Source organism: Oryzias latipes, chromosome 7 (assembly GCF_053564925.1).
Source record: "Oryzias latipes strain Hd-rR chromosome 7, Olatipes_Hd-rR_3.1".
In the NCBI taxonomy this organism is placed as follows: Eukaryota; Metazoa; Chordata; class Actinopteri; order Beloniformes; family Adrianichthyidae; genus Oryzias; species Oryzias latipes.
In genome coordinates this window covers 18,573,951-18,594,424 of record NC_136243.1, presented here as the reverse complement: position 1 = coordinate 18,594,424, position 20,474 = coordinate 18,573,951, and the positions used below count along the sequence as shown (strand labels likewise).

Sequence of the window (20,474 nt, the reverse complement as noted above, 5' to 3'; positions counted from 1 at the left end):
CAACTTTAACAAAACAAATATCTTACTGAATCTGGAACCTCTGTAGAGGATTAAACCATTTAAAAAATGTCAATTTTAGTAAACATATTATCAGGATAAACTGATTTGTTTTTAATTTTTTAATTATAAATTTTTTAGCTCAGGTTTTTCGGTCAACTTCAAGGCCTTCTCTGAAGGAATAAAAAATATCTGAATCATGTATCAATTATATTTTATCCATTCCCTTTTATTGTGTTTATGATTGTTATGCTGCTTCCAGACAGACATATTTTCATATTAGAGCCTTTAACCAATCGCATTTCAGCTGTCCTTTGTTGCCAGGCAGGGTCAGAGCTAAAGAGGCCTTCGCTATCAGTTCTGAAGGCCCCTAATGCAAAATCAATGTCGGACATTAATTTCCTTCAACCAATCAGATTCTAGCAGGCTTAGGCAACTTCACAGTATTCAGACCTTCTGATCGGACAGAAGTTTCAGAAATACAGGAAAACTTTCCCACATGCAGCCTTGTCCAGTTTGACACAGAGCCACAGGGCACTTTTTGATCCGTCTCAGTTAAAAACAGAGCTGACTGTAATTTACTCCATGGAGGATTTTGCAGGAAAATCTCCCACTGATCTCCTTGACTTCTTTCATCAGAAAAATCGGAGTGAGATTGCGAAACAGCTGTACAGATTTGTCCGAAATTGTGTGTTTGGCGCTGACCATCCCTGTGTCCACTGCGTCTGTCGTGTGGACATTTTGGGCTTTAAAGCAAATTTAAACCTACGCTGAAACACAACTGGACAGACTCGGCTATCAGCACTGGCCTTGATGGAATAGGAAAGGACTTCTTGATGGAATTGAAGCGCAGAAATCTACATTTTACATGAGGAAAGAGAGAAGGATGGATTTTGTCTTCAAATGATTCAATTTTTTGATGCGTGAAATGATAAATATCATAATAAATAATATTTCAAATTGTTGTGGTTGTTTTCAATGTTTTTTGCTGGCTGTAATTGCATAACAAGATTTGTTCACTGTTTTGTTTATTCTGTTTATTTAGAGGCACTTATTGTGGCTACAGGAATTTTCAATATGCAATGCAAAGCTCATTTCTGCATTGTAAATGAGGGGTTGAGTGATTCAGGCGTAGCGCTACTGAAGGCCTGGGTGTGTAATGCATAGTCCACCACTGAAAAATTTAAAATCAATCAGCATGATCTCACTTGTCTTTAATTGGCTGGTTTTGTGGCTCATTTCCAAAGCAGAGCTCTGTGGCAAAGTTAAAATCCAAAAGATGAGAGAATACAAAAAAAAAAGGTGTGAAATTGCAGGATGAACCAGTGGTATAGAGGTTGTAAAAGCTCAAAATATTTAGTAACCCTAAAAAAAGCAAAAGAATGGATATTGCAAGTAAAGGTTTCATTTGTTTCATTATTTTTTTTTATTGTAGTGTTTTACTCTTGTTTTTTAATCACTGCATAAAGAATAACGCCATTCCTCTTTTTTAAAACATGCAGTTGAATATATCTTTTGTAAATAAATGTTTATATTTAAAATCATATAGTAGATTTATTTATTATTTTATTTATATTTATTTAGATGCTTTATTTTTACATCCAAGTTCATTTTTGATCATCAATAAGAAATGTATTTCTAAAGACCCTCTGGTTCCTCCATAAGATCCATCCCAGTATAGAAAATAAACAAAGGAACTCCAGCTTTAGCTTGATCTTGCTTAATTATTGTGTGTTTTACATGTCCTATATTGATACTTAAAATAACAGGAATTGCAGATATATTGGTGTGTAATTCATACATAGCAAAAAAAAAAAAGAAAAGTAAGAATTTTTATAAACAGTTAATTTAGCAGAATGTCCAGCAGATATTTTGGTGTCTTTCGCCCTACTGGTTGTTCCATCTCCCTTGTTCTATACAGATGACTGTATAGCAGGAATGTCCCGTCAAGTCACATTCCAGCTCAGAAAACTGGAACAACACAAGTCTAGTTCTCCCTCTACTCTGCTATTTATATTTTTAAATGGTCCTTTTCCTGGATAATATTCATGTACTGTTTCTAAAAAGTGAACACATACTTTTTTTCTCCTAATGTATTCCCTACACATTGCAATCTCAATATATTTAAAACAAAATCTAAAAAACACACCTAAATATTTCATAAACACACACAAGATCTTAAAATTCATTCAAATCCCGACCCAACCCCCCCTTTGAAAAGAAGTCTGTGTATGAATGTTTATTGACTTTTTACACAGAATACCTGGCGCAGCATTCAGCTTTCCAAGCAGAACTGATATATGAACTTGGCCAAACTCCAGCTTGACAGCAATAATGATGAGTCACCGGGTCAGGATATCCATTCTGAGGTCCCGTCCCCTTACTGGTTGCTTGTCATTCTGCTTGGCATTCATCTAAATAATGTATTGACTGTCCACACAGTGTCAGAGAAGATAATTTGAGATGTGAAGAAAGGCCTTTGGACTCCTATTCACGACTTTCACCATCATATTCCAACATGAATGTGTGTGAAAGTGTGTGCCTGTGACAGACTGACACCATCATTTTGTAGCAGTGTAGTTCATGCACCGCTAACTCCACCGAGATAAATAATTTGTTAGAGTCACAAGAGGCAAACCTCTGGAGAGAACTGGGCTGAGTCATTAGCTCTGCATTCCCCGACACATTTATACTTGTAATTCATTGCTGATTTACCCTGAACTCTTAGGCATGAATAAAAGGGTGTTAGGAGTATAAGTGGACAAAGAAACACACGATAAGTACCTCAAATCTCTTAAAAGTGAGGTGAAAACCTCAGCCCACACATGTTGTTGAATTTAATCTTTTTTAATCTTTTAGCCATTCTGTGGGAGTCATGAATGCTTTTATGTCGACCTGTCTGTACTAATGTGATGCCCTTTATGTGGATACTTTATGCCACAGAATATTTTAATGCCTGCAGTCGCTCCAGAACGCTGTGGCACGCCTTTTAACAGCAACTAAAAGAGGTGAAGATGTAGCCCCCAGGCTTTTGTCTTTGTGCTGGCTTGCTGATAGCTTTAGAATTGATTTTATTTGGTAAATTTACTATATTCTTAACCCTTTTAACACAGGAGACATCCCTGGCGACACATAAATAATACACGCTCTTTGACATACTGTAAATCTTAGGCTGTTTTTATGCGAATCAGCTGATTCTGACACAAAGAAAAGTGGCTTTTCATACGGGCTTTGCACCAACATGCAAAACATTACTCAAGTAAAGTGTTGCATAACGGCCAAACCCGCTTTTCTCAACTGATTTATGTTGATTGCTTGACCAGGGGTGTCCAATTCTAGATTCCATTCCAAATGATAGACATGGTATTGTAGAATTTCAGCCAGGCACAAACTGCAATCATTAATTTCTCCTCCATGATACATTTTAGTAGAATACTACATTTATACCCAATACATTTAGAGTTATTTAGTTCTCTGTTTCCTTTATTTTTATAACCTGTGAGAAGCCATGGTGACATCAGTGTAACGTAAAAAGACACCATAAATGTGTTCTGTGGTCCACTTGGTCTGTGGTATTTCCCACAAATCCCGCAAATTTTTTGTTTTTTATAGATGTTATTTTATTTTTCTATTGACTCTTAGTCAGTAAAACCGATGGTGTGCCTTAATATTTTTGTCGGTGCTGGACTGTGGAATCATTTGTTTGTTAAAGATTCGAAATAACTAATGTTGATTAAATTTCCTAATTGATTGAACTTCATTTGCTTGTCATGGTAGAAGGTGGTTGTGTTTTTAATTTTACTTTAGAGCTTTTAAAAAATGAAAGCTTTTGTCATTTTGAGACCATGATTCACATTTTTTTTTTCTGTTTATGTGGTGCACCGATTGTGGTGTACTTCAGATGGAAGGGGGTCAGTGTGTGGTTCTTCTAAGGCTGTTGCTGATTTTAAAATGTTACCTCACTTCAGACAAAAATGAAAGAATTTTACTGTTAGTTTTTTCTCTTAACATTTAAGCTTCTTTTTTTCCCACCTTGTTCTATTTATGATGTGCTGCTTGCCTGCTTTGTTCACCACTTTAACACACTGTGGTCAATCGAAGGTGCTATAAAATGATCCCTTTTCATCCTGAGGGGAATAATCACTTTTTGATGATGAGGGGATTAAGTTACCTCCCTGTAATCAGAAAACATAGCAACATACAGAATATATAGAAATAAAATGTGTGTCATAGGCTTCAAAAGGTCGATTGAATATTTTTTTCTGTGAATATAAGGAAGCATTAAACCCACAAATAATTTCTTTAATTTTCTAGAATGATGAAGTGCTATAAGTCATTTATTTGGGTGTATTCATGCTCCTGTCTTTGGCAGCAAAAAACAAATAATGAGTTTCTAATTACATTGGGCAAGGCATTTCCTGGAGGAGGCGAGTAGAAAGTAAAGCAGCTTTAAGAAGAATGCGTCCAAGCCTTTATGATGCATGGCATTGCATGTGAAGGCAAAACAAAACCATAGAGTGAAAAAGAAAAAGGAAAAATGCTGCATCCATATCAAGAGTAATTCACGTGCAAAGACTTGAAATGGGTTTTGAGCTGTGCAGTAGACGATGTTCTGCTCCATTTGGAGGCGTTCAGGAGGCTATGATTAAACGAGCACACTGGTGCATTTTCTGCAGTCGTGTCCAGTTGCACTTACTCTTGCAGAAAGGCAGATTGATAAACCCTGAGTCAGCGCTTTTTGCCCTGCCTGTGCCCTTTCCTCCCTTCCACCCTCACAACAGGAAACAGACTGTCCTTGTTGCAACAGATTCTGTATCTGAAGCACAGCAGGATTTTAACCTGCACACAAACGTGCAGATAAAGGATGAGGCAATGTCTCTGACATGTCAGGAAAGCTTGAAGTTCAGGGTTTTGCATAGAGGTAGCTACTCAGGATAAGTCTAAAACCAGCTGCAGATTTAGCCTCTTTTCAGGTCTATGTGGGAAAAAAATCTTATTCTGGAATTCTAGATGGGAAATAATGCTTCCAATAGGATTTAGGCCTTTCATGCATTATTTAAAGGCTTTGGGAATGCACCTCAATGAGCCTCTGTAGACTGTGTTTCTATGCACTGTGGGAAGAAAACAGTTTTAACTGGATTGTAACTTCTATTCAAATGTCCATCCATCATCATAAGGATGCCAGAGTCTGTTATGATGAAATAAAAGTAAAATGCCTCTTTTGTTGTATGTCTTGGTTGGCTGAAAAAGAGGTTAATTAGTGCTCAAAACAATCCTCTGCTACAAATATACTAGATTTTTAATTTTAATTTTTGTATACCGCTGGTTTATTGAGCTAGATTTTGTAGATTCTAAATCTTAACCTGACAGACCTTTCTTTGTCTTTGCCTTTTATGGCTTACAATACATATTTATTTTACAACTGCGTCTCCCCTGAACTATAAAATACCTATATCCATATTGCAAGAAAGCAGATAATCCTTTTTATCTTTTTTATTTTTCTTTGAAAACATTGCTGCCTTTACTGCTTTTGCTGTGGCTAAGTAGCCAAAACTAAAAAGAAAACTTTATACATATCAGGCATGATCTCTTAGGGCCCAAAGTGAGGTTCCACATAAATATCAATGACTAATGGTACATCACAGTGTGGGAGATGTAGTAGACAGGCCATCTGTCTTTTTTGTAGAGGTTTGAAAGCACTGCAATCTCGTAGTAAAACAACGTTTCATGACATACGAAGACTTGGTACTGAAATGTACATAGCTGTGAACCTGCATTTGCTATGAAACGCATGGTTGGATGTGATGCAGAGGCAAAAAATGTTTTTAAGGTTCCCAGGTTGGACAAACCCTTTGTTTTAGAAGATAAATGGGGTCAAAGAAAAAAAAATAGAATTAAGCCACCAAACTAAAGAGTCAAGAAGAACGAGGTGTAAATAAATAAACAGTTGGGTAAGCATGGATTTACTTAAAAAAAAAAGAACCGATAATTCCTGGAGATTGTGTTTCCAGAGGGAAGCTAAAAGGCGTAATGGCTGAGTCAGTTACTGTATTGCCTTTACCTCATTGTTTTCTCCATAAGAAAAGTGAAAAGGACCAACAAGGCGTCTCATGAATTCACCCTGATGCGGCCATGCAGCTGCTTTATTGTTCCTCTGGGCTATGGTTCACAGCATAGGCTACATATTATTTCTGTGAGGGGTATGGTCTTTGCTTTTGCAGCGCTGTTTCTTGCATTGTATAAAAAACAAATGCAACAAATCTGATACTTACAAAACCCAAACTTCTAAGATATTTCAATCCAAACAAATATCCATTCACATCTGGAGGATATTTCCTGATAATGAAATCGTTAATGTTGTCCATGTTTTAAATTTTGTGTGTCTATCACTCAAAGTACCTTTAGTCTAACCCAGGGGTCGGGAACCTTTTTGGCCAAGAGAGCCATAAACGCCACATATTTTTAAATGTAATTTCGAAAGAGCCATACAATAATGTAGTGTCTCTTTCCCACACTGAGGCATGGAGACTTAACCTCATTTAAGGTTCTTTATTCTGGTTACTGCAGACCGCAACAAACGCCGTAAAATTAATTCAGCAACTCCTGAATCTCCTGTCGACACGAGACGAGAGAGAGCGCTTCTACCAACTTTATATTCACCTGCTCCCGCTCCAGGCCTCCCATTTCCCTTATTCGGCCCATAGCTGAACCCCATTGGTCCAAACTACCTAACAACAGGCTGAGCGACAGAACTGAGAGCCAATCAGATCTCTGCTTGACGCGTTCAATGAACCCCAGAACCTTTAACGCGGCCCGACAGCCAAGTTAAACTCAGTCCGCGACAATATGTTTAAAACTAAATATACAAGTGAATGTGTGGATTTGATGTAATTTCAACATTTTTAAAGTACAATAAGTCTGTGGATTATTTTTAATAACATTGTTATGCTATTGCTAATAAATGATGAGTGTTTCTCGTGGTAGTTTTGCTGATGGTCTAGTCTGGTTATGTGGTGAGTTTCTGCTTCATGCAGGCGTTGAGACTTTAAACGTGATCGTAGGTCTGAATGTTCTGTAGATGTGACAAAGACTGCTCACATGCAGACGGGGAGCCAAACACACACTCACACGCTGCAGTGAGTGACGGGCATTGGGTTTTACGTTTTTACAATCCCTGCGCGGTTCATCTGCTGCCTGTCCCCACAACCCCTCACCCCCACCCTCTGCTTTCTCCCTCACACATCCCGTCTCTGCATCTGCGCGCTCTTTCTCAGAGACGGGAGCGCGAACTTTTAGGCACGGCAATTCACAGGTTTCCAGTTGGTACAAACTCTGTGAAATAATAGATAATTGTAAACTTATAGCGCTGGCGCAGATTTCTCTCTCTAAGCACCGCTACTACTGCGCGCCTCTGGCATCGCATCGCGCCCGAGAAGGACTGGTCTAATGAAAAAAAAAACTATAATTAAAGATTTGTCTGCGAGCCACATGTGACCATCAAAAGAGCCATATATGGCTCGCGAGCCATAGGTTCCCGACCCCTGGTCTAACCCTTTCCACTGAATCAATTATACTTGGGATATTCCACCAAGGGCAACAACCCTCAACAGCATAAGTCCTGGAATCATTTAGGCACTGAAACCTCACCTCCTTAAAAAGGGGCAATTCAAGAAGGTTGCTGTCTCTTGTGGTTAAGAAAGAAGAATTTGGAAGTCAAAGCTGTCAATTTATCAGTCAGTTTATATTCTTACTCTGTCATAATCGGGGGCTGTGGGCTACAAATGAGCACTAGAGATCATGGGTACATCATGTGGAAAAAATGAGCTTCCTTTGCAAGTTGGCTGGGGTCTCTGCTAAAGAAAGGATACAAACCTCAGTCCTGAAAGAGATAAAAATAGTCCAGATACTCCTACACACAGAAAACCCACTTGAGATGTTCTGGACATCTAAGAATGGTACTCCGTTTCTGGCTAGGCATTATGGGTTTGTCCAAATAGGTGAATACCCTAAGGCAGACTTTGGAACATGCCGGTGAAATTACTATTTTCTGCTGGCATGGGAAGGTTTCTGAATCTTCCCAAACAATTAGGAAGAGATCTCCAGGGAGAGAAATCTAATGATACTTTCACACCAGAACTTTAACTTGAGTTCAAGAATGCACTTTGAGCATGTTCTTAACGCTCGTTTAGCATATGGTGTTCATGATGAACAAGCAGGGAGGGGATGCTTCTTCTTTTTTGTCTTTTGCTGCTGTTTACCACCGCATGTCCGCCACCTATAGTTGGAAAGACTTGTTGCAAAATGTTATTTTTTCCTCCATTATCAATTTTCAACTGCTTTTTAATTCTGTGAATTAAAAGAGACGTCATCCAAAGTTCAACTGGTTTACTTTATTTTATTTTTTTACAAAAACCCTTAAACGGTCGTAGAAATTTACATAGTGCCACGTGAACGTGAGAGTTTTGAGTGCAAAAGCCCAAAACATGCATATATGCGCATTTACTTACACTTTCCATTGAAAAAGGTCATTGCAGAAGGCGGTGTGGATGTAGCTTAAGCGTCTTTGCTTCTTTTGCCACCTCAGCCCAAATCCAGAGAAGCAGCAGACATCAGCTCGGATGTCTTCTTTGTTTTGCTGTCAAAGAATGTGCTTATTAACAACAAAAATTGTACTTTTGATTTCCTTCGGTGCTGACTTTATATCCTTGTTGATTTGGCCTAATAAACTTTTACGGTACTTATTTTTTTTTAAATCCGTCTTTTTTTATACTCTTATTTTCAGCCACTTTAGAAGATTAAAGCTTCAAGTTCGATGTTATTCCGTCATTGTATCTATTTTTCCCCTTCATATATTAATAATACAATGATAATGGAACAAAATAATGTAATTTAGGTCAACCAAGAATACTCCCCAGTAAATTTGTCTATTGACGGCTGTAGTAGAAACCACTTTTTCTAGAGATGGCATCTAATCTGTTCAATAGAAGAGCTCTAATGGTGGTGGACTGTAAACCTTTGTGCAGCAGGTACTATATCTGCAGAGTCCAGTAATGGTGGCCACTGAGGCATTTTATGTTAACGTATATGTCCTCTGATATCTGACTTACTGCAGCATCCCCTTTTCTGCCTGCTTTAAAATTTTTGACCCTTTTCATTTTCTGATTTCAGGTCCGAGTACGACCCGTCCAGAATGGTCAGGTACGTTCAGCTGCTCAATGACAACAATCTTTATACATCCGAGCATTTTTTTAATTTAATCACAAGGTTCTATTGCTTGTAAATTAAAAAATCTAGCCTCATAAAATCTGCAACATAAGTGGTAAATTAGTTTTTGTTTAACACGTTATAATAGACACATTTTTTGGGAACTTGAGCAGGTAGAAATCGGTAGGAGTGCCTCTTCTGTCTGGTCTTAAAACTTCATGTGAATCCATCTTGCTGTGAGTGCAGCTCCAGATCATGTCCCCACATTCACTTCTCTCTGCGATAAACCTGCTGCTTATCTGTAGTGTTTCTCTTTGAGGGTGCTTCACTTTAAGGTCCAAACGCCTTCTAACTGTGAAGTGCTGAGTATTAAGAATGCAATGGGGTTTAAATGAGTTTTGAAAAAGCGTGCAGTGCAGCTTGTCTTGAGCTTTAGTAGAAAATGTCCTGGGCCATGTTTTTTATTTTCTTTGGGTCATCTACTGTCTGTGCTGCCAGAGCTTCAGGGGCAACTCTCCCAAACAAATAGACACGGGGAGCCACAGCCTGGAAAAAAGCTCTAGTATTTGTCTACATACTAGATTTTTTTTTGTATCGTTTTCCCTTAGTGTGTTATGTGGGAAATATTCATAACCAAATTATATTACCTAAAGAGAGAATTCTCAATCAATATCTAGTGATTGATAAGTATGACTCAATATTAGCTTATCCATGTTTGAGGATCAATTTGATTTAAACTCTTTAAAAAAGTGAAAGACTGTGGGAACAGGGGGAGTATTTGAAAACAATTCCCCCTCAAAAAGAAAGATATTATGTAGATATAACTGTAAATTTTGGTTTCCTGCAACTTGTATTACGAGGATTTGTTACACTCTGAAGCTTACTGTATCAATAATTGAAAAACAGCTATAAAATATTTACTGATCAGAGACGAGAAAGTATTAGTTTTTTTTCTCGCAAATCAGAAAAAATAAATGAAAAAGAATTGTCTAAAAAATATCCAATATTCTAACTTCTCTCGTGTTCCTTGCAGAAACAGATGTACATCAGTCTGCCTCCTACTTTTGTTTCGACCTTATTTTCCACATTTTTCAGCTGTAGTTAGTGCAGTGGAAATGGAGGACAATGCTTCAGAGGCAAACAATCCCATCTCACCAAATCTATGTTTTGATGTGGTTGGAAACATCCCAAATGGCAGCAGCTGTATGCGTTCTTGGTCGTGCATTTGGCCTAATCTCAGAATGTTCCCTTTGTTACTATAAAGCTGGCACCCCATAATTTTTATCCTCATTGTGTTTAAAAAAAAAAAAGATGCAGAATGCAAGATCATCATCCTTGTCTGACTTTTTAACCTTCGTGACAGGCAAACTATAGATTTAATGTTAAACAGTGAAGGTCTGATGCATATTTAGTCATTTTTCCTAGTAATGTAAAATGGTTAAGGTGATAACAACTGACTTTTTTGTCAGAACTTATAAAAAATAGAGGAAATAGTGTTTTTAACAGTTTTTTACACAGGAATGAATCCATTAATAATTTAAATAGAAAAATACATGTTTCATTTAAAATCTTGATTCATGCTCTTCAATACATTCACCAAAAAACAGGTACCATGCAGCTCCTTAAAGCCCCTTAAAAGCACAGCAAAGGACACCAAAGTGGTGCTACAACAAAGCTCCATTCATGTAGAACACCCAATGAAAAACAGACACAGCTCAATGAGATGCATTAGCAGGTAAGTGCATCCTGTCTCTTAGCACTTTCATAAGCGAATTCTGCTCCATCAGTATGCTTTGCAAACATCTGTGGGTTCATAAAAAGGAGGTTTGAATATCACAAGAAATAAGTTTTAACAAAACAACAACTTTACTTTGTTGAAGGTTTTATTGCTAGTATTTAAATCAGTCTTTTTGTTTACATTTTTGCATAGTCAAATTGGACACTTTCAACAACCAGGTGCAGCAATACAACAAAGCGACAGAAAGTCTGATTGGTAATACGTCTTTGACCTATTCAGATTTAAAATATTGCAGAGAAAATTCTTTAAACTTGTGATTGAAGGCTCTGTGAATCAGACTAGTTCTGATCAAGGATGAAAAAAAAGTGAAATTCTCTGTTTAATCTGAATATCTTCATTTGTTTGGGGTACAGTAAATGTACCCCACATTGTTACCTGCCTATACCTTGTGGTTTCTCTGGATATCTCCGTTGACAATTTGAAGAAAGGCTGTTCACCAAAACGAAGAGAGAATGAACACAATTTCTGCAGCTGCTGTTAAAGAAGAATGAACTACATCCAGTTGAAGGTTTTGGGAACAAACAATGATTCTGCCAGCTTTTATGGCTGAAACACTCTTCTGCATCTTTCTTTTTATAAATCTAAGAAATTGTGACATCACACCTTTGAGGTGTCAAACCTCAAGCCTCGAGGGAACGTGTCCTACATGTTTTGCAATTAACCTGCCGTTGAGGTTCCTTATTGGCTAAACACACCAGGTAATCAGCAGCAGATAAGGCAGGATTTCTTAAAAACCAGCAAGATGCTAATGCCCCTAAAAGAAAAGAAATAAAACCTCCTGCTGGAGCCAGTTTTAATGCCCCCTGTGGTGCAAGCCGTCTAATTATTTCTGACATTAGCGTTGCTTTACATCCTTAAAGGCCCACCCCAGTCATCTTTTTATCTATTGTGAAAGCGTTCCCAGGGGTCAATTTTATTACGATTATGCCATTTTTAGTTGTTTTCTAGGACAAAGTTTATGCATCGCGGCAGGAGTTCATCAGAGATCTGCTCAGTTGTGGACAGGACTCAGTTGTGGGGCGGGACTGTTGGGGCAGAAGTAAACCTCCACTAATATCCCATCAGCCCTTTGTTTACACTCTGGATACCTTACAGCTCCCTTACAACCCTAAGTTGACATTAGTGGTAAAACAAAAATGACGAGCATTATCAAAGCAATCCAGCCGTTCAGTTTTGAGTCAGATGCCTACTCAGACGAGGAAAACAAAGACGTTAATGGATCCATTAGTCTGCTGGTGGATGCATCAGAATAGAGCAGAGCAGGGAGACTTTGCCCTATTCATTTCAGTTGCTGCCTAGCAAACGAGAGCTTTTTCAAACGACATTTTATAGTCTGCTCCTGATTCCTCCTGATTTGAAAAATCATCATTCCTCCATCATGGGAAAAATGCTACAGAAACATGTTAAAAACACCAAAAAGCCCTTTTTTATTGGAGTGGGTGAGAAAGGCGTCAATTGAAGTAAGGTCAAAGTAAGGTCAAACACAGAATCAGTGAAATCTCATTATGATCGCACATTAAATCCTTCATATCTAACATTACTCTAGAATATTTGTATTAGAAAAGCCAACTTTAAACCACATTCAAAAATACATCATTTTTTATTTTTTTGTTTCTCACCAGAAACTTCAATTTCACCCAAAACCCACATGTTTGAAAAATTAAATAATGTAGAATACACCATAAAAAAGTAGACCAATAAACACATTGCTGACATTTTTCTGTTACCCAGATGTTACCATGGGTTCTAACAGGTTAAAGGGTGAAAAAATCTATTTTTAGAAGATGGACTGATAGCACGCTGACAGAAATTTCAGAAGGCGTAAACAAACAAATATTGGTAACTGACGTAAACACATCCAGCATATATTTACCAAAAATAATTCAATCTAGGTCTTACAGTTGATCTTTATGCATTATATGAACAAAAACCCTATATATATATATTTTTTGGTACTGAAACAGTTTCATTCAACATGTTTTGTGTGCTTCTTCTCCCAGTGGCTCACGCTATATGAGTGTAGTATAAATACATTGGAGTAAATATTTTGCTGCTGCGGTTTAAAGTCAGGCAGCAGCTGTGGCAGATTTTATCATTCCCCTGGCTTTTTCCTCAGAGCTCCGTTTGACGTAGCTTCAGCCCAATGCAGTGGACAGTTTGGTGTCAGCAGACCTTTGCCTGTTGCCTTACCGCAGCATGCTACCAGTGAGCCTTGCTGTTCAGAGTTCTGCATGATTGTGCAGTGTTTGGTGGCTCTGATTGTCGTTACCGATGTGGAAGCCACTTGAATTGCAAGAGGTGTTATAAAAAAATAAGCCCCGTCCTGCAGGATTGCTAGTGCAGTAGCGTGAGAGGAGTTTGTGTGTGCAGACAGAGATCGACTTTTCCTATCATACCAAATTATCCTGGCACTCACACTCTGTGCCTAATGTGAGAGGAGTAGCGTCACAATGGTGTTTAATTAGTGTAATCAGAATGGATGGCTTCATTCAGATGTGATTGGAACTCGGCTGAGGTGTTTAGGCATCTCTCGGCAGCCTCGGTGACCTGCTTTTATTGGATTGTTTTTCATTGAATGCCTAATGAGATGCTCCTCCTCATCCTCTCCACCTGATGCATTTTTCCCGCTCTGGAACCCGAGTGACAAAAGCTAACGCACAAAAGCGGTCCATCATTTAATCACAGCTGCTGCAAAGTGTTGCTGCAGAAAATGCATCTCTGTATCTGTTTACCTGTGAATGAGGAGCTTCATGATAGATGGTAGGTGCATCTAAACAGCTAAGAGCTAATTGAAATCTCACAACTGCAGGGACACCCTGTCCATGATGGCGGTCCCTCTTTGCAGCATTATCTATTTGTTTATTCAGATTTTTGATTTCACTCAGAGTAGAGCTGGACCAGCTCATTCCTGGTTCTGGAAAGCTTTAGTGAGACCTGTGGCTTTTATTTCCCTGTAGTTCTCCACAGAGACTCTGGGAAACATAGAGGTGAGGATTATACGGCTGGACCGTTATTAAAGAGGAGACAGTGAGGAGAAGAAAGCTTTGCCGGGCTGTTGTGGTGGAGGTCACAACCCCTCTCAAAGTGCGTCTCCAAGCAGCAGCCGCAGTTACTTTCCTATTCATTCACACATCAGCTCTGGCTCTCTCCCTGTTAGAATAGAATGCTGACTTAATAATAAGGCACAGTTTATTGTCAAAGGCATTAGACATTAACAAAAGGGGATCACAGAGACAGATTCTCTTGTTGAAGGAGGAATTGTTGAAAGCGACAGTTTTGTGCAGATAAAAAGGCAGCTTTCTGAAACCACATGCAGGACCGAGCTGCACTCTATTTACATGACTGTGAATATCTAACCTAGAAATGACCAGTGGGTCCCTCAAAATTGTGTTTTTTGTGTCAACATGTTCTAGTAGCATTTTTTTCATGAAGGAGAAATATATAAAGAAAATTAGGAGCAGACAAAAACAAAAGTTGTTGGAAAAAGCCTGTAGTAGGGACCGCAAGACGACAAGTGCGTCTTTGTTTTCCTCGTCAGAGCTGGTATCTGGATCAAGGCTGGATAGCTTCAATATCGCTTGCCGTTTTTGTTGCATCAATAATGTTATGTTGGGGTTATGAGGGGCTGTAAGAGTTTAAACAAAGGGACGATGGGAAATGAGGGGAGGCTTGCTCTGCTCCAATGGTTCCACCCACAACTCAGAGAAGAATTTCTGAAGAACTCCTGCCACTCTGCAGAAACTTTGTCCTAGAAAATGACACGTTTTCCAATTTAGCCAAAAAGCGGCATAATCATAATTAAAAGACAGCTGGGAATGCCTTTACAATAGATCAAAATATGATTGGAGTGGGACTTTAAACAGATTTTAGTCTGTGGGGAATGAAGGTGACATGGCTGTTTCTCAAATCCTCACCAGTGCAGTCTCGCACCTTCAGCCAGCCAGCGCCGTCCTCTGGGATGGCATAAATCTGCCGTCCTCTGCTGCCTGCTTCACCCTCTGTTGTTGCTAAGGAGAGCCATGCTCCGCTTTGATGGGACCGACACTGAGCTGTTAGTCTTCGTTCTTCTGCGAAACCGACTGGGCAGACTGGATAGCGAATCATTGTTTGAGACATTTCTCCCTAGAGGACCTCAATGAAACCCAGCATGTCATCCAAGAAAACAAGGACACTAGTTATCAAAAAGAGTCATTTTTTTCAGAAGTTGAGTGTTTGTGAATTGGGCAAGGACTGAGCATTTCGTTCTATGTAGCAAATAGTTTAAAAAAGCAAATAAAACCCATCAAATGTCTGGATTTATGGCTCCCTGCTCAGCCAGATTAGGGAATGAGCTTTTTTAAAATTAATAATTCTGCCTGACAAAAGTTTTTAAAAATAACAGCAGCTGTGACACAGCTGCTGGTATTTCTCCAGTCTTAAGTGTAAGTTGCTGTCATTAGTGTATATATTTCTGTTAAAACTCACTTTGGTGTTTGTCTGAATGTATTTTTGACAAACCGTTCCATCTCTAAGATGCAGTTGTTGGTGACGACTGCCGGCGTTTGACTGTAAAACTGACAGCTTGAGGAATGCGTTCGGTCCATCCGAGACAGCCAGTCAAGATGTGCCACGGCTCAGTGGAAACTGTGGGGTACGAGAAATCTTTGTCAGGACCACGTCTTCTGTGGAGGGAAATGAGAAATGGCTGAGCAGAAGCAGCTAATACTCTCTGTGCTGCACCACTGCTAGATCACAGAGCTGTAAATGCACAACAGAAACCTGATTCATCAGTTTGTGTCATGTAAGATGAGCGGGTTTCATCCGCTACAACATCTATATTACTGAATTCTGTCTCTTTTAGTCTAAAGCACAAACTTGCAATTGTGCAGAAAGCTTGTTTACAATATTTTCCATGCTAACTCTTTTATTTTTTTTCATAAATGACCACTTACTGTTAAGTTTTATTTTGCTATAAACCTTCAAATCAGGGAACTTTAGCAGTGCCTTCAAAATAAGAGCTCTAGAGTTCAAGTTGTTGCTAAAAATATCTTATGTAAATAAGTCATGTCTATATGTAATCACACTGCTGTTGGAGGCTGCTGTTTTGCTATCTTTTTTTTTTTAGTTTTTAAATGACACGCACAATGCTTTTCAGTGGAACAAAGAACAAAGCATCCTTGACCTAACAGCAGATAATTTATTGACAAAATCCAATTTAAGATGTTGATCACAGAGATTTTTACCCGTTTGTGCTGTTTAGCTTCCTTGAATTGGCATCAGCAGGCGCCACACTTGAGAACACACAGCCTTGGCAGTGCAGGAGTTTTTGCACTTTTAATTTAATAGTTGAATCGGTTTATAGTTGTCATCATAAATTTGCATTAACCTGATTAATAGTCCCAAAAACCTTTCAATTTTTCTGGGATTAAAAGACAAACTGTTCTTCATGCAAACAGGTTTTGACTGCATCAGGCACACATGCAAGGATCATTAACTATTTTAATGAAAAAGATTAAAATCAAAACACCAAATTTTGTAAACTTTCTGTAATTTCCTATTTTTATTGTACTATTCATCCATCTTCAGAACCCGCTGAATCCCTTTCAGGGTCACAATGTTGCTGGAGCCGACTCAGCTACTGTTGGGCAACGGTGGGGCAAACCCAGAAAATGTTGCCAAAGTGTTGCAGAACCACACAATCACACTTGCATGCACACCTAGGGATAATTTATAGACGGAAATGAACCTATGAAGCATGTTTTTGGCTGGGAGGAAGCTGTAGTGCCTGGAGGAAACCCACACATGCACGGGGAGAATATGCAAACTCCACACAGACCTGTTTCAAACCAGGGCCGTCTCGCTGCGAGAGTGCTAACCACTATACCACAGTGCAACCCCTTTATTGTACAAAGATCCAAAAAGCAAACATTTTGGGGCTCAAATAACCCCTGCACTTTTAAAAACATGTTGGCAGAACTGTAAGTTGCATTCAACTACAAAATAAAACCTTAAATTGGAATAAACTAAACTAAACCTGCCTTTGATTACAGCTTTTGGACAAAATAAACAGTTTTCCTCTCAAAACAGATGTTTATGTAAAATAATGATTGGAGATTCAGTCAGAATCATGTAAATTATTGCACTTTCTCACACTTTGGTAACCTGAAATGCTGCATTCAGCATAGATTATGTGCCCAGAAAGAACATTTTGCATCATCGCAGCAGGGATTCAGACTAGAAACCTGTGAGACGACAAAGTCCTGGCGGCGGCGGTGGTGGTGGGGCTGCACTACCTTGCTGCCCATCCCACAAAATTAGTAGACCTTTCAGCTCTTGTTTCAATATGTGTGCAAAAAAAAAAAAGAAGCCAGAAGAGGTGGTGATGTCGAGCTGATCGTAGCACATAAAAAGCAGCAGCTGATTAAAACAAATGAAAAACACAACAACGTTCATGTTAAGCATACAGAACAAAACAGCTTTTGAAATCTACTGACAGCTGTGAGTACTTATTTTTCTTTTACAGATTTTATTTGAAATGATAATAAAAAAAAAAATGCTTCAAAGATTATTTGTCATTGCTGCCATTTGTCTCCAGTAATAAAGTTTTACTAAGTCAACAGTCAGACTGCTTATCATTTTAATGGAACGTTAAAGTTCTTTAGGAGGTTTGTCCTTGTTAATACTCTGGTGGTATCAGATACGTGCGATTTTAAAGGAATTATTTGCTAAGCGCCGACGTGTTTCCATTTAAAAATGCATGACGCGGCACAGTTGAGAAATAGGAGTAAGCTGCTTTAACTGCTTCACAGAAATATTACTCTGCACTATTCTGAAGTGTAAGAGTAGAATTCCTTGCAAAGAAAAAGGAAAAAAGTAGTCCCAGGCCTATGTTCTGTGACCCCTGTTGTTGGACTTTTTCCCCCGTATCTGTCATTTTACATTAGCAGGTTTGTATTTTGCTCTGACACTGTTTGTCCTTCCACAGAAGACATGCATCTCTACCGCTGGAAGCAACTGAGAATCCCTTGAGGATGGTGTCTGAAGGTTGCAGGAGAGTCACCCCCTGTCGCCCGTGGAAATCGGCATCCTTTGGGTACAGTTGGATGTTATTTTTACTGATAAAGCAATGTTAATTCATGTTTGCTTGAAAAACAGCAGTCTATTTTTTTTATCAGTGTCACGGAGATGTTAGACAGTCCTCCCTGCTCATGTCAAACACTGCTAACTAGCTGTCCTCTGTCGGATGCAGCGGTTGTGACAGTTTGACAGCTGCAAACTTTGCAGCGTCTTAATGTCTGAGTCGATGCAGCTGCTCTCCAGTCGTCGGCATTTTCAAGCCGTTTGACTGCTGCTGTAATATATGTTTTTTCCCCCAAAAATTCTGTGAGCGAATGCGCTGCAGGAGGAGCTCATTAGGCACAGCTTTAATGAAATATGATCCCTGCATAAGTGAACCATCAGTGCTGCTCAGCCATTAGCTTATGCTGAGCTCGGACCTTTAGAGAGCCTCCCTGCAAATGAGGAGAGAGGAGAGCACTCGGTCGCATCTTGGGGACCGACTGAGGGTTCAAAAGCCTGAAGACGGTCTTAGACACCTCTGTGTGCACGCTCTATGCCTCATCATTAAAAAAAGAGATGTGTGGCTAATCCACAGCCCCACTTTTGGCTCATGTGCAGCCCAAAAATAAATCCCACCGTGTAGCCGGAATATGTTCTATTTTTAAAAGCTTTGCTCAGAAGTTTTTGATGAGTAAGAGCATTTGTGCTTTTGCGCGCATGTTATTTTTTTTTATCTTTCTCAGACTTTGATAACGTTGCAGAAATTGTGCACGTGCTGTTTTTTTTTTCCATTACGTTTTAATACAAGTCTCCTTTTAGTCCTTTGTTTTTGTTTTCTATTATTTGACTGTAGAAGGGATTTTCAATAACAGCTCATTTTTAAAGAGTTGTTGACTTCAAAAGATGAGGCAATGGTGAACTTTACCTTATCTGTTTCTTTTTCGTCCTCTGATTTGAAGATTGCAGGTTTGGTTTCCACCTAGTCTGCGCATGTTACAAAGTTTTCTTGGGCAATACGCTAAACCCCACTTTGCTCCTGTTGGCTATAGGTTGGCGTCAGTGTTCGACATTCATTGTGTAAATGTTTGAGTGAATGTTTGAATGGGACTGTGACTGTAAAGCGCTTTGGGAAGGTAGTAAAGGAATACATAAGTATACCCCATTTACCATTTACAGCTGATTCTGACATCTACAAGTATAATAAGAAAATAAGTAAAATCTTTGCATTTTGACTTGCTCCTATACTTTTGGAGGTTGTGTTATCACTTTGCGCCTGCAGTGATGTGACAATCTGTATATGTTGTGTCTGTTTTTTTTCTTGTTTGTAGCTACAAAGAGTTGTCTAACTTATCTTCTACACAGGTGGTTATTTAAATATGTTTTCATTTTAATTCTTCTTCTAAAGAGCTTAAAACCACTAACATTTAATTTATATTTGTTGATCCGATTGGCTGAAGCTGTGACAGATAACTGATGCTGTTCCACTTGATCTTTTTATGTCTTTTTATGAAGGTTCTCTTGTTTTTATTCTAGATTTTGCTGGTTCAAGTTGTGGTCTTTTATACTGAATTCCCTTTTGTGGCTCTTTTTGCTTGTGTTTGATTCATTAGCATTTGGGGTTACCTACAAGTTACTCTTTGACCATTCAAGATTTGTTTGTTTTTGCAAGTTTAACATTCCAATGAATGGGCAGTTCGCCAATTTTGTACGAACTACTGGAAAAACCGTAAACTTTTTTTTTGGCAGCAAAACCTGAAGAGATAATTTGGTACGGTTCCTGTTTCAAATTCTAAATTTGTTATTCAAAGAATATTAAGGAACTATGTTTCCGGCTAATTCTATGAAAAGCTTTAAACATCTGAGAAGATCACACCGAACTAGCAGGGTAGCTGTTTCAGACACACAGACATTATGCATGCTCTCACTGCTGCAGATACAGTCATTAGTGTAAGCTCTGTCAAAAGAGTTAAAGAAAGAATTAAAAATGAACACAAGAACTCTTGTTCTAAAGCAACTCATACTCACAGAATCTGGCTTTCTCATGCTTAATGAGTCTGAGGCAATATCAGGGGATAACCTATCAAATTCTGAGCAAGGAGAGCTGCTGTGATCCCCCTGGGATGTACTTGAATTGTTGCTTGTGATGTATTTCTCCTCTTTAACTGTTCTGGGTTATCTGTACACCACTCGCCTTATTCCGTCTGTTCTTCTTTGCCACCAACCTCCTCCATATTCCTCTCTTGCACCAAAGGCACTTCAGAAATGTACAAGGAGCTTTTGATCAGCCGCTGTAAAGAGTTCCAGTTCTTGGATGTTATAACTTTTTACTGCAGTACATCACTGATTGTTGTGATTTCTCCAATAAACCTGGTGATCTTTCTTTTTTTTCTTTTAAACTAAAATTGGAATGAACCACAGCAACACAAGTGTTTTTCGA

General features: G+C 38.8%; 1 protein-coding gene across 4 annotated transcripts in view; it reads left to right on the top strand.

The window, feature by feature from the left end:
• Positions 1-20,474, top strand: part of iqsec1a (IQ motif and Sec7 domain ArfGEF 1a) — a 104,332-nt gene that overhangs the window by 15,398 nt on the left and 68,460 nt on the right. For 3 of the 4 annotated variants that reach the window (XM_023956712.2, XM_023956702.2, XM_023956711.2), the window contains exons 2-3: positions 9,166-9,195; positions 17,964-18,071. In XM_023956712.2, the coding sequence (XP_023812480.1) occupies positions 9,166-9,195; positions 17,964-18,071 (138 nt within the window). The remainder of the gene's footprint in view (positions 1-9,165; positions 9,196-17,963; positions 18,072-20,474) is intronic. The other variant, XM_023956703.2, reaches the window with a different exon arrangement.